General features: G+C 40.0%; 1 protein-coding gene across 33 annotated transcripts in view; it reads left to right on the top strand.

The window, feature by feature from the left end:
- The window catches only part of PARD3 (par-3 family cell polarity regulator), a 678,698-nt gene that overhangs the window by 324,910 nt on the left and 333,809 nt on the right, over positions 1-19,979 (top strand). For 28 of the 33 annotated variants that reach the window (XR_002892687.3, XM_055087799.1, XM_055087804.1 and 25 more), the window contains one exon: positions 8,361-8,492. The exons of the other annotated variants lie outside the window; for them this stretch is intronic. Coding sequence is in view for 27 of the 28 variants with exons in the window: in XM_055087799.1 (XP_054943774.1) it covers positions 8,361-8,492 (132 nt within the window). In the remaining variant the exon portion in view is untranslated. The remainder of the gene's footprint in view (positions 1-8,360; positions 8,493-19,979) is intronic. 33 annotated transcript variants of the gene reach the window in all.

The following is a 19,979-nucleotide window of genomic DNA, read 5'->3' as shown; positions in this document are numbered from 1 at the left end:
GCGGGCCTCTCACTGTTGTGGCCTCTCCCGTTGCGGAGCACAGGCTCCGGACGCACAGGCTCAGCAGCCATGGCTCACGGGCCCAGCCGCTCCGCGGCATGTGGGATCCTCCCGGACTGGGGCACGAAACCGTGTCCCCTAATCGGCAGGCAGACTCTCAACCACTGCGCCACCAGGGAAGCCCCCGAAAACAATTTTAAAACAAACATTTTACGCTTGATTATTCCTAAGACTATGTAGTATTTATCAATGAACCAACCATCTCTAACATAAATAGAAGTTGTGATTCAAGATTGTGTAATGGCTTTGCCCTACTTGACAAGCAAGAACTTGGGAGATACTTTCCCATGGGAGGGGGTCATTATATAGGAATGGCTGGATATCAGAAGTTATACCCAGGTAAACTGCGCTTCCTGCTTAGATGGAGAATGAGAACTTGGAAACGTCCTCACTCAGAAATTGGGCATTGAAGTGGGGAGGTGTAACTGTGGGATCTGGTTAGTCATCCTAATCTCCGTAGAGCATTTGTCGTAACTTCTCTGAGTCCCTGTTTCTTTTTTTAGGCAGTGAGAGGTTCAGCTGGATGTTCTCTAGCTTTTTCCTTCCAGCTTTTAAAATTCTGTATCTAAAATTTTTCATGGCATTCTGAACTGTTGAGGTGGGTTAGGAACAACTGGGGAAATTGGTTCCAATAAGGAGCCTGAATGAGGCTCAGTTTTGCCGATCTTTTTCTTCTTGGATTTCCTGGTCTGCTCCACTAGCAGGTCGTCTGGTAGCTTCAGAGACCTTTGTGCTCTGATGGTCACCTCTGGAAACACCATGGCCTTCATAAATTGGTGTACCTCCATGTGAGATTTGACCAACCCCTTTTGTGCCAGATCCTTTGTATTATAGCCTGATGCGTATCTGTTCCAGGGGTTATTTTTCTTACCTGATATCAAGACTGTTAACAAGGTCAGTTGTAAGTTGTGAGATAAACCTATAATGTCAAGCTTCTGGTTTTGTGAACATATCAACCTGAAGCATTTGCTGTGCAACAGGAAACTTATTTACAAAATTAATTTTAGTTCTCAAATGTGTTCTTCCTTATTGGAGAGTTCCAACATGATTTTTTTTTTTTTGGTGTATTTAACATTTTTGAGTGTCCCACTGATCTAAATGTAATTTTATGATCTAGAAGCTATTGAGCATGTATTTATGATACATGCTAGAAAAGACATGAATTATAGTTCAGAATTTTTAAGGCCAGATTGAGTTTTGAGAACTGTGTATGGTACCTTTAACATTTCAAAGGAAAAAGGAAACTAATAAAATTTGATGTGCATTCTAGGAGATTTTACTTCATACATTAATAAAAAAATTTGCTTGGCTAAATTAATATTTTTCAACTCTTTTTTTTTTTTTTTACTAATTTCTGTTCAAAACGTAAACTCGGTTTAAAAAGAAAATTAAAATAGTTAAAAAGAAAGTATTTATTACTTATGAAATTTGAGCTAAAGAGGTGCTGTGGTAATTGTTTTGGCATTCAGAATCTTTGGACTTTGACCCTTTTGTTTTTTAATTTTAAACAACTTAAAATGTCAGTGTAATCAGTGTCTCTTGTTGCAAATTCTACCACATTTTAGTAGACTATATATCTATCATTTATAGATATTTATAGATAAATAAATGATAGATATATAGTCTACTATTAGACAGAATTTTGTTTTGACCAAAAATCTATGAATATTCGAATCCTCTTTGTCCTGTCATAGTTCTGCTTGGAAGTAGGAACAAATTTTATTTTATTTTATTTTTTATACAGCAGGTTCTTATTAGTTATCTATTTTATACATGTTAGGGTATACATGTCAGTCCCAGTCTCCCAATTCATCCCACTACCACCCCCCTGCCACTTTCCCCCCTTGGTGTCCGTATGTTTGTAGGAACAAATTTTAAACACACATTATTTTCTTTATCTCCTCCACCCCTCTCATTAATAATGATTAAGAATGTGGAAGAAGGCAATTATCAAAAACGAAAGTAAGATGTATACATACAGGTACCAGTACTTATGCTCATTTAGGGACAGGAATTACTACTAATATGGAAACGACTGTTTGCCCTCTGATCAACAACGTTAGGCATTGCATGCAGGATATTGGTCACCATGTATTTCGAATAATGCTTTTTAGTTCATTACACTTGAAAATAGCCATGTTCCAAAGATCAGTGATGATAATTACTGTGTTTGGAATAAAATCCTGTGTTTCCTTACTTTGAGAAATGCCTTAGTAGGTACGCAGTTGGTTTAAACTGATGGGGACTGCCAAACTTTCTGACTTCATTTACAGGTTGGCTATTGAACCTGTGTGTGTGTGTGTGTGTGTGTGTGTGTGTGTGTGTGTGTGTGTGTGAGTGTGTGAATTGATGGGGACTGCCAAACTTTCTGACTTCATTTACAGGTTGGCTATTGAACCTGTGTGTGTGTGTGTGTGTGTGTGTGTGTGTGTGTGTGTGTGTGTGAATTTATTTATCTCCCCCCTCCCCCCAATTCTTATTTATATCTAGAGGGTGGTTTGAAGGTCAGAAAAGTACATTGACAACAGTCCTGTTTACAGACCATTTTCTGGTTGTTATCTTTAAGCTTTAGCCTTGGCATTGCTTCCAAGGTCATACTCTGGTAGAGCTGTCAGGAGGCACGAAAGACAGACTCTGGCCCAGGAGCAGGAATGGGGCTGCCACGCTGAATTGACAATATGACTACTGAAGATTTTAGCAAGCTTCCTGCGATTAAAAAATTGTCCTAAGCCGTAATTACTCATTTCACTTCAGCCTCATAATTTCAGGTTAGACATTCTGAAAATGGTTTCCTTTGTTTTTTTGGTCTGTCTTTTCTTGTGGAAATGATAAAGCGGAAGATTGAATTCTCTTTGACCACAATTGCAGAGTTGAAAAATATTGTAAATTTAAAATCTTGAAACCACATAGGAATATTCGAAACTGTAGGATGCATAGAGGGTGCAAAAATGAAATCTATATGCGTTGGGTGTTTGGTTTTCAAAATATGGCACAATTCCTAGTGATTTTTTAAAAGATGTTTGGAATTTTTACATTGCGATAAAGTGGAAATATAGTTGGGTTTCCTCTGGTAACACAAAAATATCCATTACTTCTGTGATGTTTATGAAATATTCCTGTATTTCTGCAGTAGGGATGTAGATTTGCCAGGAAATCTGACCATCAGCTAAATAGCTATTTCTGAGAGATAAAGCCTTGGAGCTGCAGCTTAGTATGCCAGGAATAAGCCTCTGTCCCAAGGCATTGGGTGGGTTCTGTGTTATTTCTTTTTATTGGCTCAGGGAGGGGGCAGAAAGGACAGTCATTTCCCTACCCTGGAAGAGATTTACTCCATGACCAAGCTATTGCTACCCAGGAGCAGCAAATTAATATGCATTTCTCACACTGGGTGGCTTTTTGACACCTGATGATATGGCAGTACATTTAGATGATAAGGAAAATGCCTGCTCACCGCAGGAACATCGGTTTTTTTTTTCTGGCAAGAGGGAAAGTTTTCCACCCAGTGCAAAAGCTTGAGTGGATGTTTGGGCCAGTCTCTTTAAGTGGAGGATTAAAGTTGTAATTTTTAAAAAAGGAGAGTAATTCATTATGGTATTTTTCTTATATAATCTTTTAGATGTAAAGTAGTGGCTTTAATGATTTTTTATTGTTAGCCAATTCAGTAATTTTTAGGATTTTCTATAGGGGTCCTACTGCTAGATTTTTATAAGTCTAAAGAAAAAGATTTCTTTCTTTCTTTTTAAGGTTTGCCAATATACAGAATGGAGACATTAATTTGATCATAGAATAAAATAGATTTAAAATCCCATTCTCCAATTTATTATAAATTCAACTCTAACTTGTGAAAATATCAATGATGAAAAAATTTGTTGGTGTATTTTTGTCTTCAGGTTATGAAGTAGTTTTTCATATACATTTAACAAACATTTTGACTTTTTTGTAGTTGACTATAGTTTGGTCCATGAAAAATGTAGTCTTGCATAGACATAGTCAAAAGTACCATAATTTAAAAATCATTTATACTGGAAAAAGTATTTTCAAATTGAAAATAGAATGCATTGTATCCATTTCAGTTGAAAACAGTGACTATCCATGTATATATTGGAGAAAATACAATGTAAGTAGAAGATACATTGTCTGTTCCTAGGTTTATGGATGTGCTAACATCACAGATACTAATCACAGCTTTATAGGACTGTACTCTGTGTGTGCACTTGATCCAAACTTCAGACAGGATTTTGAGGACGAACATTGCTGAAATCCTAGTAGCACCTGCATGGTGCTGTCGACAAAAACAACAGATATGTTGCATAATGATTAGTAATATATTTTAGAAATTCTTCACTTACCTGGTGATGACTAAGGTGACTGTAACTGGACTTTTCATACATAATAAATCAATTAATATAGCATTTATTATTGACTTTACCATATCAACATTGAATTAGAATTTTTTTTTGTTATGGGGGTATGTTTTATTTTTCTTACCAATTAAATACTCAATGTTGATTCTACGAATATAAAATTGTAGAATTTTTCAGATGGAGTTCAAAAGGACAGATCTTTTGTTTTCTTTTAGCCCTATCTGCCTTAATATGATTACTTTGTGGTGGCCTGCTGCATGAATTACATGTCATAATTGACATAGAGAAATGCCACACTACTTTTTAGATGCAATTGGACATAATCACATTTTTCCACAGACACTGTATACTGTAGGTGTGACATTAGATTGAAATAGGCATCTAACAGTGGTATACATCTTTCAGTATAAATTTAAAAGTACAGTCATTGTTTTTCAGTGAAAGTGCATTTCTACTGAAGTTTGTCGTGATACCTGATTAAAGCATTTCCTTATTGATTTGATTTTTAAAACAACGGATAGAAATGTTCCTTTAAAATTCTGGGATTTTGAAACCTTGTGAAAGTAGGAAACATAGTAAGTATTCCAGAAAAAGCCGTCCACGTAGGTGTAGGCCACTGAGCTAAGTGCTAGAGTTTAAAAGGTGACTGGTGATCTTCTGCCTAGGTGTCACTGTGATCATGGAAATAGCAGTCTTAAAAATTAACTAAATTATAAGTTAGAACTATAGTTAGGAGTAAAATCGGAATTTAGTAGTTCAGAAAGCACGGCATTATCAGTTCTGTTGAGAGTCAGGAAATTCTTCTTAGAGAAGGCAGCTTGGGAACTGGGCCTTGAAGAGCGGTGAGTATTTTCACAGAAGAAATGTTGCTGGGAGTCTGGGCTCAGGAAAATCCTGACGGAGGTGAGGAGGCCTGTGACACCACGGGTCCCCGGGTCTGCCTCATGCTTGTTCCAGGTGTGACGTGACCTAACGGGCATTTTAGAAAGAATCCTCTGTGGAACGTTGCTGGAGAGGAGAAGGTTTGAGCCAGCCTCCAACTAGAAGGCTGCTGTAATGGTTCAGAAGAGAGGCACGTCGATCCTGAACTAGGGTGATGGCCAAAGGGTAAGATCTTGGCCCTGAGCTTTGGATTAACGAGACTGTGGAGATTAGGTACATACCTTTGGGACATCCTGTTGGAAATTTAGATCATGAATTCAGAAGAGCAGTTTAGTGTTGGTGACTTGTGCGTAGAAGTTGTCAGGGAGGAGGTTTTGCACTTGTACCTTTTTGAGCTTGTTCGGGGAGACGGTAGTGAGTGGTCCATAGTAAGCGCCCGCAGGGGCCATTTAAGGGAAGACGAAGAATGATGGAGATTCAAAAGGAATCAAAAGGAAGTACCAGCAGCTTTTTGGATCCTAGACATCAGGAAAAGAGAGTTTTGTGGCATCTGGTCTCTTTACTTTAAAGATATATTTTTCCCTTTGCAAGTGGTATTTTGTCACTATGCATACATCTGGTTCATTATCAACTTTTCACCTAATGGTTTTAGCATCCACTGATTATCTTTGCCTGAATGAATGATTTCATTAGGAGTTGAAAACGGTGATTTTTCTAACACTTTTAATTGTTCTCCTTCCATACCTCGGCATTTTCCTGCAAAGACGAGCTTTCCCCCATTGGCTGGCACTATTGGTTTCTCTGAAATACAGTTCCTACTAAAAGGGCACGATAGATTTTTAACGCTTTCTGTTTGATTATTCATTTTCAAAGTAAAGAGTTGGTATAATAATCACCTCTAATGGTGGGAAAAGAATAGAAAAACCAGGCCCCTAGCCAATGGTAGGACCCTGCACGATCCTTGACGTAAAAACTGTGCCTGTGTTTGTCCACACTTCCAATCCTTTCTCTCTCCGTGGATGTTTAAGGTTCTGTCATTAATAAGTTTATCTGCCCCTTAAGATTTATTTGAATTTCTGGTCAGTAAGTTTAGGGACAACCGTACGAAACAGATAGTTTCGCTTTGTTCTGAAGTTACTGTGCTCAAGTTTTAAGGAAGGGCTCTTAGTATTTTGAGATACAGTGAACTTTAGTTTCTTCATGTGCTTCATTCTTTTCTTTTGACTTTGTCTGTGTCCTCTGCTTATTTTACCATTTCCACGTTCCTGTGAGCAAGGTCAGTACCTCATCCCCGGGTGCGGAGCAGCAGCCTAATCTTACCGGCATCTTCCTTTTACCTGTGGTTATGCCCCATCGCAGCTTGCTTTCTTTTTTTTTTTTTTTTTTTTTTTAAATAACTTTATTAATTTTATTTATTTTTGGCTGCGTTGGGTCTTCGTTGCTGCGCGCGGGGTGGCTTCTCTTTTTGCGGAACATGGGCTCTAGGTGCGCGGGCCTCAGTAGTTGTGGCACGTGGGCTCAGTAGTTGTGGCTTGCAGGCTCTAGAGCGCGGGCTCAGTAGTTGTGGCACATGGGCTTACTTGCTTCGCGACGTGTGGGATCTTCCCGGACCAGGGCTCGAACCCGTGTCCCCTGCACTGGCAGATGGATTCTTAACCACTGTGCCACCAGAGAAGCCCCTATCACAGCTTTCTTGAGCCATAGTGACCAAAAAGATACAGAGCTTTACTAGTAAAAAGTACTTGCTGCTAATGGTTAATTCTCCTATCGAGTTTTTAAAGTTTATTTTCTGTAGTTTGATTTTTAAAAAATTACAAAGTTTCGTGCCAAAACTATACTGGTAAATCTTTATAGGTGAAAAAGTTTCTTTTTCATATGTCACAGCGTTGGCATAGGTCCAGGACAATCAATTCACTTTTAAGTTTTATTCTCTGATGAAACAGAAAACAGTATCCTGGTCTACTGCTAAGGTCTATACAATGCAAATCTATTATATTACGCTTTTTTGTTTCTGTGTGTGTGCTGACTGCTCACGTGGTTTAAGTAATAAAGAATAAGGATCAATCATGTGTATGATGATATTTACAACCACGCTACCCTTAGCAAAGTTTTTAAGGAAAATATTTGGGTACTTAAAGTGGGGCACTGATGTAAGTGGGTTAAAGTGAGGTTAACATTTTAAATTTATTCTTGTAGGAGATATTTGGATTCAGTTATTGAACTAAAATGTTCAACTTTCCTACCTTATCCTAGCCTTCTCATTTCTTTGCAGAACATTGAAATTAAGTTTTGCAGCTCTAAAGCCAAAGCAAGTTGTTATACATTATTATTTGAAAGAGACACCTTGGTTGCTCTGGGGTGTATTAAATAAATATTTATCAGTTGACTAGGTTTTTATGTAAAGACATCACTCGTCATAAGCATGTCGGGGTGAACAACTATGTGTCTGTCTGTTGTGTACCGTGTATTGGGATAGACTAATTTTTTTCTCTACTTGATATTTGAATTAATGTTTACAACTAGCTTGTGAAGGAGGCAACAGAAGAACCCAGAGTCTTCAGTCTCTTGCCCAAAGTCACAAAACTGTGAGGATCTAAATAAAGAGCAAATCCATTCGTCTTCCCTGTTTTAAACATTTTTGGTGAATTATAGAAAATATCTCACAATATTATTCTAAGAATGGAAGGCAGAAGAAAAGAGAAAATGCCGTGATTGAGTGATGATAAAAGTCTGGTATAGAAGTGTTTTCCATTTTCTGGTGCATGTACTTGGCTTGGGGAGGTTGATTTGAGAGGAGGGCAGAGTGTGTTCTTCTGTCTATAGTGGGCCTGCATGTGTGGCCACAGCCCTCAGACTCCCTTATCCCAGGCAGGTGACTGCATTTCTGAGGTCTAACCTGGAGGAAATGTCCTCAGTCAGCTTTTTGGTATAGACTTGGGAAAAACATTTTAAATATGTAGAATCATTTTTCTGCTACTTTTGAAAAACCAGGTGCATCATTAATTTGCAAGATCTGGTTTTTTACAAGACACCTTTTTGTTTCTTTTTGAATAGAAAGATGAAAACTACAGAAGCCTCCCACGGGACACTAGTAACTGGTCTAACCAATTTCAGAGAGACAATGCTCGCTCATCTCTGAGTGCCAGTCACCCAATGGTGGACAAGTGGCTGGAGAAGCAAGAACAGGTAACATAAACGAATCCTTCTACATGCGTCGGTGGTGTAACTTCCTAGCCCATCCCCCAGACGTTTCCCTCCATCACAGTGATGATTGGAGATAAGTGATTCTGCCGAACTGTAGTTAAGGACCAGGCTCTGAATCAGAGTGTGTGTAACATAAATATAGAATATTTCGGTGGTGGTTCCTGATCAAAGATTCCTCATAAGCAGGTGCTGTAGATTCTCAAGTATCACCACCGTAGAGCTTGTTAGGCTGGGAGGCACAGATATTTGGTGTGAATAATACGGTTTATAGGTAGACCTTCAAGACCACCCATGGGCTCTCCTCTCGACTGAGAGGCAATTAAGCCAAAGGATCTGAAGAGGCAAAATAAATTTTCTGTTATCCCTGACTTCACTTTATGGGAAAAATACAAGCTGTAGTGTTGTTTCAGCATTTAGACTATCTTGTCAGGTCTGGGGACTTGTCCTTTCATAAATGTCAAGGACCTGTTGCAGGTGTCTACGTTTTCAGAGTAGCTTAGCTCACTCCGCGGGGTAGTCACCTCCAATTCATGAAGTCAGAATTGTTACCACTCAGTATACATAACGGCTTCCTGTCTTGGGAAGAGGACTGTTAGCCACAAAACTGTTGGTATGCAGACTAAGAATTTATCTGGTAAGTGTTGATGTATAAACAATTCTTGCAGTGTTTTTTTTTAAAGTGTTAATTGTTTATTGTTAGTCACAGTGTTTCTCTGTAGTGGGAACGCCAGTGTTTTCTTTGTAGTTTTAATAGTTTTGACATTAAAAATGCACTTATTTGGTTCCTTCGTCATCTCTATTCTTTGAAAAGTTCATATGGATCACAAACTAGGTGAGTACTCGGTGACAGAATGTTTTGTTGTGTATCAGTTTCAATAATTTCTAAAATTATTGATAATTAGGTTGCCTAGATACTGGAATAGATGTTTTTCAATTTAGATTAATGGTATCAGTGGGAAGAAACCCTAAGTGTTTTGCTGAATTCATCTCAGTCTGTTTTACAGCATAAACCTCCTAAAATAGTTCTGTGTATGTGGGGTGTTTGATTATGAAACAATACAAAAGGACAGTTTGCCTTTGATACCTGTGATGGAATGATTTTTATCCTATAGTAAGGAGCATAAAACTTTGTGTGCTGGAAATAATTTTAAGATTTTTTTTTTTTTTGATGTGGACCATTTTTAAAGTCATTATTGAATTTGTTACACTATTGCTTCTGTTTTATGTTTTGGTTTTTTGGCTGCAAGGCGTGTAGGATCCCAGCTTCCTGACCAGGGATCAAACCCGCACCCCCTGCATTGGAAGGCGAAGTCTTAACCAGTGGACCGCCAGGGAAGTCCCTGGAAATGATTTTAAATAGCTTAAAAACCGTGGAAGTTCTACTTAGGAAAAACAAGTGATAAAAACAAGTGAAAACCCACTGATGATGAAATAGTAACACCAATTAGTTTAAAATCTGTATTGTTTTCAGAAAATTATCACTTTGAAGTAACTTTTTAGGATTGAGATAGTTCACCTCGGGCCTCGAGTCAGACTGGCTGCTATCGGCTCTTCACCACGTGTGGGGTTTGGGCGCTTGCTCACCTTGTCTGCCCCTCAGTTTATTCACATAGTGGACATAGCGGATGGGGTAATCATAGAGCTGGCCTCATTGGTGATATAATACCCGCTGAGGGCTTAGAGTCATGCCCGGTACCCAGACAAATTCAGTGTGTCTTAGTATATTTGTCGGAAAAACATTGGGTGCTAACTAATACAGAACATCTAGATTGCATGATAAGGAACTACTCCTTGCTCCTTTAACAAGAAGTCAGGGGGAAGGGAAGGTAGGGGTTCATTTCCGGCCAGTGGCCTTCCTGAGGGTCAAGGTTCCCCAGCTTCTCCCAGAGTCCCGCAGGCTTGGCTAGTCCTTTCCTGCTGGGTCCAGACCCATCCGGTACCCAGACAAATTCAGTGTGACTATATTTGTCGGAAAAACATAGGTTGCTAACTAATACAGAACATCTAGATTGCATGATAAGGAACTACTCCTTGCTCCTTTAACAAGAAGTCAGGGGGAAGGGAAGGTAGGGGTTCATTTCCGGCCAGTGGCCTTCCTGAGGGTCAAGGTTCCCCAGCTTCTCCCAGAGTCCCGCAGGCTTGGCTAGTCCTTTCCTGCTGGGTCCAGACCCATCACATCCTTGCAGAGGAAGGGGGGCCGGGCCCTTCTCTTCACTGTGGCCCATTTGAAAGCAGATAAGCTTTTCCTGTCACCACCACCTCCCCCTTCCCCGCCCACCAGATGCCCTTTGTGTTTTGTTGTCCAGAATGTCATGACTTGCCTACCCGTTTGGAAATCAAAGGCAGTAAAAGTACCTGGGTTGGTTTAGACTAATTGCATTTGACCTCCTGGTGCTGGGGGTGGAAATGGGGGTTTACCTTCCCTGAAACACAATTGCTCATCACTAAACACAGTCAGGGCTCTGTTCAAGCTACAGATGCTGAATCTGACCATTTTTATTGCAAGATTAGGAGAAAAAAATTGGCAGCCAGGAGTTTCTAAAATATGATACATTTAATTACTTCTAAAAATATAACTTTGTCTTACTATTGCGGTTGTAGGCCTGTTTTTAAGGGAAGTAGTATAGATTTTCTTTGTAATTTGGGGGTTTCTTTTTAAGCAAAAGGGATGCATTGAGACACAAAGACCTTTTTTTTTTTTTCCCAAAACTAAGCCTTGATTGGCTTTTGTTGAAGTTATTTGAAGTATTTGTTCCATGATAAGAAAGTTAAAAAAGAAAAAAAAAAGTGCTTTCTTAGTATGTGTAGCCCACTGTAAATGACACTAGCTTATTGACCCCTGAGCCTGCAGTCATCTTCTTCCTTGGCTTCAGTTTAAGAAATGCTGATCCATTCATTAAATTTAATGATTTACCATCAGCAGGATAATTAACTAGCCTGAAGTCTATTTAACTGGACAGGAACAGCAAAAACAAAACCAAACCCATATTAAAACTTTGGCCAAAAGTAAGCACAATTGTTTGGGCAGAAGAGTACAAATAGGTTATGCTGGATACACTGGAAATCTAGTCCAGCCATTCTCATTTAATTGTGGATTTATTCACTTAACTGTTCCCGTGAGTCATTTGACTTTAATGGCCTGATGTCTCTTATGTGGTTTTGTTTTTTTTGCCATTAAAAATATAGTAAAGGGGTGGCATCATGTAGATAAAAGAATATTTCATATGGTTAAAAAAAAAATCAGCCCTTGCCTTTATGCTTTGGGATCACTGGGGGTGGAACTGATGTCTTCTTTTAGTTATGCCATCTGGACTGAAGAGGTCAAGAGAGTTCTAGATTGTATATGCCTCCAGTGGTTTTGTTTTTGCTCTATTTCCTACTAGAGTGCTTGTTTCTCATTATCTCTGTTTTTTGAAGGCAATTATGACCACATCAGCTTTGCCAGTGGGAATAAACAGTAGGGATGAAAAGGACAAAGGAGGGTGTGAGTGCTGAGCTAGCAGGCACCTCTGGAAGCTGAGGTGCTTTCTCTTTGGGGATTGGTAAGGGGGCCATTGAATCTTCCTTCCCTCTGTTAGAGTGTTGGTAAGTCACACCTCTGTCTCTAAAGGTAGGTGGTGTATCTGAACTCTGAACTCTGACCCAGGAAGCACTTGGAGTCAAAGTCAACACGATTCCAGAATCATGACTGACTCACCTTGCTCAGATTTGCCTTTAGCGGCATCCTACGTCAGGGTCATCTCAGAAGGTAGAGGACTGAGCGTCTTTTAAAGACATTCTTTTCTTACCTCAGTCTTGTGATTTCCTTCTCCTGGGAGCTCTCAGAGGAAGCACAAAGGATTAGAAAACTAAATGGGTTTCTGTCGTGTTGCCTTAAAAATGTTCTCCTGCTTCCGAAATTTTGACTCTGAGACCCAAGGAACAAAAAACACAGAAAACCCCCCTCAGTATTTTTTTTTGGTAATTAATTAATTTAATTAATTTATTTTTGCCTGCGTTGGGTCTTCGTTGCTGCACGTGGGCTTTCTCTAGTTGTGGTGTGTGGGCTTCTCATTGTGGTGGCTTCTCCTGTTACAGAGCACGGGCTCCAGGCATGTAGGCTTCAGTAGTTGTGGTACACGGGCTCAGTAGTTGTGGCACACGGGCTCAGTAGTTGTGGCACACGGGCTTAGTTGCTCCGTGGCATGTGGAATCTTCCCGGTCCAGGGCTCGAACCCATGTCCCCTGCATTGGCAGGCGGATTCCTAACCACTGCGTCACCAGGGTAGCCTCCCCAGGTGTTTTTTTTCCCAGGTTTTTTTTTTTTTTTTTTTTTTTGCGGTACAAGAGCCTCTCACTGTTGTGGCCTCTCCCGTTGCGGAGCGCAGGCTCCGGACACGCAGGCTCAGTGGCCATGGCTCACGGGCCCAGCCGCTCCGCGGCATATGGCATCTTCCCGGACCGGGGCACGAACCCGTGTCCCCTGCATCGGCAGGCGGATTCTCAACCACTGCGCCACCAGGGAAGCCCACCTCCCCAGTTTTGATGTATGACAATGCTTTAAGAGATCTGAATTCCTTTTAACGATTACCATTTCCTTGACTCTGCATGGACTATAATTTAATATTGGCAGATAATAGATCATAAGTTGCCTTTGTTCTTCTATCCCCACAGTTTATTGCAACGAATAAATTCCACAGAAGAGGAGGCAGGAACTTTACAATACATGATTGGGAGAATTTGGGACCAGAATGTAGGAGGACCTTAAGGGGAATTTAAGCTAATTGGGAGCCTGCCATTTTCACTACCTTGTCTGGGTGAACAGGCCTGAAGCCAATTAACAGAAAACACTAGGAGGTGGAAGGCACATTCCAGCCACCACTTACGCTCTGTCACAGGCGATGACTACCCTGACCTTTAGAGAAAAGTCCATGCTTTAAGGTTCTTTCCGTCAAGCAAAAACTGCATCTAATCGGCAGATTATACAGAGGGAGGCAGACTCAGGGAAAGACCTTAAATGTGTGGTGATCACGAGGTTTAGGTTTGACATTGAATGGGCCATCCCCTCCCCTTTGGAGCCTGTGAGGCCATGAGTTTTAGAAGCACTGAACTGCCTTTTTCCTTCTTATTTTGTGCACTTTGGTCACTGTCTCCAGCCACGATGCTTTTGCTCCAGGCTTTTTCATGCAGACAGAACATTTCTGAATTTTGATCACTTATTCCTTCTGAAATGAATGTGGCCAGTCCAGGGATAGGTCTGTTTTTACATCAGCCTCTATTTGTTGACGCCTAGAGATTATAATTAGAAAATAGCTGATGGTTAAATAGAAAACCTATGTAATAAAATAATGCCAGGGAATGAATGCTTATCATTGGTCCTGTTCTCAAAAAAGAAGAGTCCAACATTGTCTGCTTATCCTGATACTTTTTAAACTTTTGAAAATATTTATACATTATGATTGCTATTCACGTGCTACACAGTGAGTATAGTCACAAATCATGGAAAAGGTAAGTTACTATGAAAGTGTTTCATTTTTACATTTCATTGTAATTTGATTAAAGCCAGAGTTTTGAGGCGCTAGAGCAGAGTAAATTTTAAAAATTAGAGCCTGTTTTGGATGTGAGTAAACAGTGTAGCGAAGCAACGTTTTTAAGCTTATCCAGATTTTATATGGGGATAGTTTAAAAAAATGAGTAAGTCAGTCGGTAAGTCCTCGTGTTCCTAGGTTTTGCCCATTTCACCCTGGCGTGATGAATGACGGGGGTCAGGGGTCATGCTGTGGGCCCACACCTCTCTCCGTGGTTGGTTTTTCTTCCATCCACCTGCACAGGGAAGATCCTCATCCTTCCCCAAGTGCTTAAAAACCTTTTCTAAATGGGAAAAAAAAAAAACCAACTCATCTCATTGACACTTAGAGCCATCCAGATGACATAACTAACTTGTTTTCCAGAATATGAACTGATCATACTTTCTTAATGACAAAATGAGGAGGTAGCTTCTTCAGAAATCCGATTACAACAGCTGCAAACCGGTCAGTGAAATGACTGCAGGGTCAACCCCTTAGAACAAGGAAGAGCCATGGAAATTCTGACATGGGAACTGGCCGGGCTTCGTGGTCTCCGCCACACTAATGGGACAGGAGGTTAGGGTCTGGTCCTGCTAAACAGTAACTGGAATGTGGTCTGTTTGTTTATTCTTTAGCACATAGACACTGAGTAACCAAAAGACTTGATAATCTGGTTAAAAATAATCAAAGGCCCCTGCCTCCCAATTCTAAAGTTCTACAGTTTTCTATTAAAAAGCAGGGGATTTATTAATATTATTTCCTAGTTGGCAAAGTTTCGCAGAACTTGTGCCAAAGCTAATAGAATTGTGTCCACCTCTAGCAGCAGCAAACGTAGAAACTAAAAACATTGATCATTTTCAAAATTAAGTTTAGTTTTCATTATAAAATGCCAGAGAGCTTCTTTATAGCAGAAACATGTCATGTTCACAATAACACCAAAAATAAAACCAAAACAACCTTTGAAGGGAGGTGTCATGTCTCCTGGATATGCCAAGAGCAGATTATCTTGTGCTTTGATAATGGGATGTCTGCCATTATAATACATGTCTTAACATTAGTGGAGGTTTAAAACTGATAGTGTCATCTATGTATGTGACACACATTATTTTTCAGAAGCCCTACACATTTTCTACTTGCATTATCAAAGAACAGTGGACTCATAGCATCAAATGTAAGAACAGGACTGGAGCGCAGGGGCCCGTGGACATTCTTCCGAGAAGGAAACACGAGTTTCCCAGGGAGCCTTGCCAGCCACGTGCAGGGCCACTTTGGATGGTGTTTTCTCGCGAGAGTGACAGGCGGCATTTTACCCTTATGTAAATTCAGTGGCACAAAACTCAACTGGCGTGGACTTTTCTCGGTTGTATAAAATCTGCAACCTTCATTTTCACTATAGACAAAGTGGGGAAATAATACCCGCTATTGGCTTCATGCGTGAAGATTGAGTGAGTAACACATATCAGAATGCAGATCCAGTTTTTGGTGCATCGTGGGCACTTGTTAGGTGCTGCTTTCCTATCTTTATTTTGGGTGAGAATAGCCTCGGGAACTCTCCCTAGTGTCACAACAGGTGCTGGCTGTTTTTCTCCTGGCATATGGGGAGTACCATTTGGGGTGCTGTGCTGGTTCCTTTTCATCCCTGGTGTATTTCTCATGCCCTCATCATCCTTCCAGAATTGGATTCTTGCTTCCATGGCATCTTACCAGAATTAAAATAAAAGTTAATCATTTAAAATCATCTCTGGTTCTTTTCTGAAGAACATAATCTGACATAAAAATGACATTACTGTTCATCTCTGTGTCTGTGTCCATTTTTTTATATTCCCTTTTGGTTTTGGCAAGCATGCGTGGTTTTGATACGATTAGATTTGAGGATGCCATTTAAGAATGCTAAGTGTCTTACTCGGGTTTCTGCTTGGCCACTTGCTAAGCTTCTGGGTGCCTTTGTGAAGTGAATGGAGCTCGGGAGACACAGGGCTGCCCATGGGCTTTTAGAGTGAGGGGTGCAGTTTAAGGGGTACCAGTCAATCCTCGTGTTCCTTTATGACTGGCCATTTTTGTTGCCTCTTTGGCCTATGGCGCTCAAAGCCTGCAGGCAGCAGGGAAGTGCTTCAGAAATTCTACCGAGTGAAAAATCTTTGGTGGTGTGTGGATTAACCTTCAAGGGGAGTCTGTTAGTAGCTGATGATTTTCTTGCCTGTGAATACAGCTGCTAGAACTAGATGTTTCGAGCTTGCACTGTGGATAAAGGCGCATTTTCTTTTTTAGCTCCAACCCTCAGGTGCCTTTTCATAGATTGGGTGCAGGCAGCCTTCAACATCTTGTTGTGAGCTGTGTGATTAAATATGACCATGAAAAGAATACAGGCTTTCTCCTCTCTCTTTATCCCCACCCATCTGTATGTCATTTGCTTTTGAAAATTTGTTCTTTATTTCTACGTTCAGTGAGCAGGGCAACTGCTATCCTTTAAAAATCCTGGTTAAGAAATTGCATTAACATCTTTGGCTTACAGTATTTTGTTTTCACTACCCGTTTCCTGCAGCCTGCCTGTAGCAATTGACTCCCTCTAAGCCATTTAAAATTTTGGAATGTTATGATCTAGGTAGGTATACGTTTTCAAAATCAGTCTATACGGGCTTTTTCCAGCTACCTTCAACAGGATTCTGGAATGGTCCTGAAAAAATGGCCGTTTTTAAGCACTAAAACGTTTTGCCCAATGGTTTTATGTTCTTTCTTCCCCCACCGAGGCCTGGGTATATGTGCCCTGTAGTATTTTCATTGGGTCTGTGTATCTATGAGACATTTTTTTAAAAAAATTAATTAATTTATTTATATATTTATTTTTGGCTGTGTTGGGTCTTCGTTTCTGTGCGAGGGCTTTCTCCAGTTGCGGCAAGCGGGGGCCACTCTTCATCACGGGGCGCGGGCCTCTCACTATCGCGGCCTCTCTTGTTGCGGAGCACAGGCGCCAGACACACAGGCTCAGTAGTTGTGGCTCACGGGCTTAGTTGCTCCGCGGGATGTGGGATCTTCCCAGACCAGGGCTCGAACCCATGTCCCCTGCATTGGCAGGCAGACTCTCAACAACTGCGCCACCAGGGAAGCCCTATGAGACATTTTTTTTCCTTCAGTTCTTCCTCCCTCCCTCCCTTCCTTTCTCTCTTTCTTTTCTCTGCTCTTATGGCTGAAAGGAGGTTGTTGATCAGCTTTCTTTCTAAAGAAGAAAATACTGAAAAATAAACATGTAATTTCCACGACATACACCTGATGGTATTGCAAGGCAGGGGGGTTTGTTTGGGCTTTTAGATTTTACTTTATGTATTTGTGGAAATATATACTCCTTTGCAAGAAGAACATATTACTTGAAATATTTTTATTTTTAGTAAATCAAACTTCATAAGATTAGAAGATGGAGCGATGTTCTTTCTCTCTCTCTCTCTTTTTTTAAAATAAATACCATAATTCCCAAACTGTAAGATAAAATGGCAATGTGGATATTAATCAGAATCAAGTTAAACCCTCTGAGAAGCGCTGTGTCTCTTCCTGCCTGCGGTAATCCCTTATTTCTCTGAATTCATTCTTGTATCCTCCTGTTCCCAACACTATGGTTACAAACCTTCCTGGGCTTGTGCTGCCTGTCCTCACACCTGGAAGAAGCTTCCCTAAGGCCAGCCGTCTTCACCTCTGTTCTGTCTGCCACCCCTTCTCAGTCTTAGGGCTTTGCCTTCGTATTTAATTCCTCTCTACACAGTCCTGAATGTGTGTGTGTGTCTCTGCACTAGATCTTTCCACTCAGCAGATATATGCTCCATTAACACTCCGCCTGTCCCCACGCCCTTGTCTCCCTTTTGCCTCTGCCTGGCTTACTGTCCCTCCTAGTTCACAGATTTGGCTCCTTCTTATCTTTCATGTATCCCACCCCACGCATCTCCCCCCACCAGGGGACCCTCCCTAATCCTCATGCTTGCAGGAGGGGGACATTCCTGCTGCCCTTACGTTATTGTCTCTTCTTTCATCAGCCTTCTGTTTATATTTATAAATTTGAATTTATCTTTGTTTATGTCTGTTTCCATGCGCTAAAATGGCACAGGCGTTGTCTTGGTTACTGTTTGTTTGTAGCTCCGAGTCATCCCCTCATCCCCCATGTGTTTTTGAGTGAATAAGTGTTGTGATAAATTGAAAGGAAGAAGGCCATAATATTTTTTACTTTTTCTGATACCGTGTATTACAGTTGGATTCTTTGTTGGGTGGACTAGATTGGCCATTTTTATGCCATATGATATGATATTGTGATTTTTATTAGTTACGAGCTAAAAATGGCAGATTATAGGTAAAGCAAAGAAAACCTGTTAAATATTAAGTCATGTACATAAGTAAACCTTAGAAACACGGTCATACTTCTGAGTCATCGATGTTAGGCTGCATCCTGGCTTGTGTTGCAAGTGGTGCAAGTTTTACTTCAAAAACCCTGACCTGGTGGAGAGTGCGGTCTTCCTCATCCACTTATTCAATCACTCTGATCTTCCCCTGAGAACATCTTGTAACTTCGCATGGATTCAGGTGTTAAAAGGTGAGCACCGTCAGTCTGTTACTAACAGTGTCTCTGCATCCTTATAATTTTTGCTGTATGACAGTTGGTCACAGTTGCCCTGGGAAAGCCCCCTGAGGCTTTTAAGGCTTTGTCTAGAAGGTCATGGTCTTAGAGGGTAAGAGCTCCTGGGACTTACTTAAGTGAGGCATTAGTGGGACATGAGGAAAAAAAGGCCGCCTAAAATGTTGCTCAAGGTCCAACATAGTCATCGATTCTATTAGCTCTAAAAATTTTAATTACTTGAATAATTAAAATATTTGATTATCAGAAAATATTAAATTACTCTGTTTATAACTAAAGTGATAGATTAATTTTCCATTTAATTGGAAAAACAATATTTGAACAAACCATTTGATTATATTTAATATGTTATAAGCAAGTGAGTTGAAAGTAATATATTCTCTCCTGAATATATATTTTATTTGTTTCAGAGCTGTTTTCTTACTGTTTAAAATTTTTTTTGCAGAGAGTGCTGAGGTTTTTATTGTCATTAGAATGAATATGAATTATACTATTACTCCAGGACCCCAGCCTGGCGAAAATGTTTTCTTTAAGAGACCAATTTTCTTATTCTAGGAACAGTGGAGTTTGATATTTACATGTTCAGTATATAAAATACGGATGTTATAAATTCTGATGTACCATTACCATTTTAGATCTAGTAGATAGCTTTTTGATGTGGTTTTCTTCAATTCTCTGAGTAAAGTTTCTCTTCTTATATATGTATATTTCATATAAAATTGAGTTTTAGAAATTGTTTTCAAAGAGAGGAGTGATATCCTTTGTGTCTTATGGAATTGCACAAAAAGTTTTTTAGTGAAAGGAATTGATTCTTATAGAACGATAACCTCACATAGATTTTAGAGAATTTTTTTTTAGATTAACGCTTATTAGGTATCCCTGTTTATTCCTTATCATCCTCTGGGCTCATTGAACATCTAATGAGATAAATGATTAGAATTATGGGGTCTTCTCTGCTACCTTGGAAGATAGTATACTTGTTGGACTATATGGGGATTAATTAGATAGCATGATTTCTTTTTTAATTAATTAATTAATTAAAAAACATCTTTATTGGAGTATAATTGCTTTACAATGGTGTGATAGTTTCTGCTTTATAATAAAGTGAATCAGCTACACATATACATATATCCCCAGCTCTCCTCCCTCTTGCGTCTCTCTCCCACCCTCCCATATCGCACCCCTCTAGGTGGTCACAAAGCACCGAGCAGATCTCCCTGTATAATGTGCCTGCTTCCCACTAGCTATCGGTTTTACATTTGGTAGTGTATATATGTCCATGCCACTCTCTCATTTCGTCCCAGCTTACCC

This window comes from Physeter macrocephalus, chromosome 11 (assembly GCF_002837175.3).
Source record: "Physeter macrocephalus isolate SW-GA chromosome 11, ASM283717v5, whole genome shotgun sequence".
In the NCBI taxonomy this organism is placed as follows: domain Eukaryota; kingdom Metazoa; phylum Chordata; class Mammalia; order Artiodactyla; family Physeteridae; genus Physeter; species Physeter macrocephalus.
Note: the sequence above shows the minus strand (reverse complement) of the source record. Positions and strands in the feature narration are given on the sequence as shown.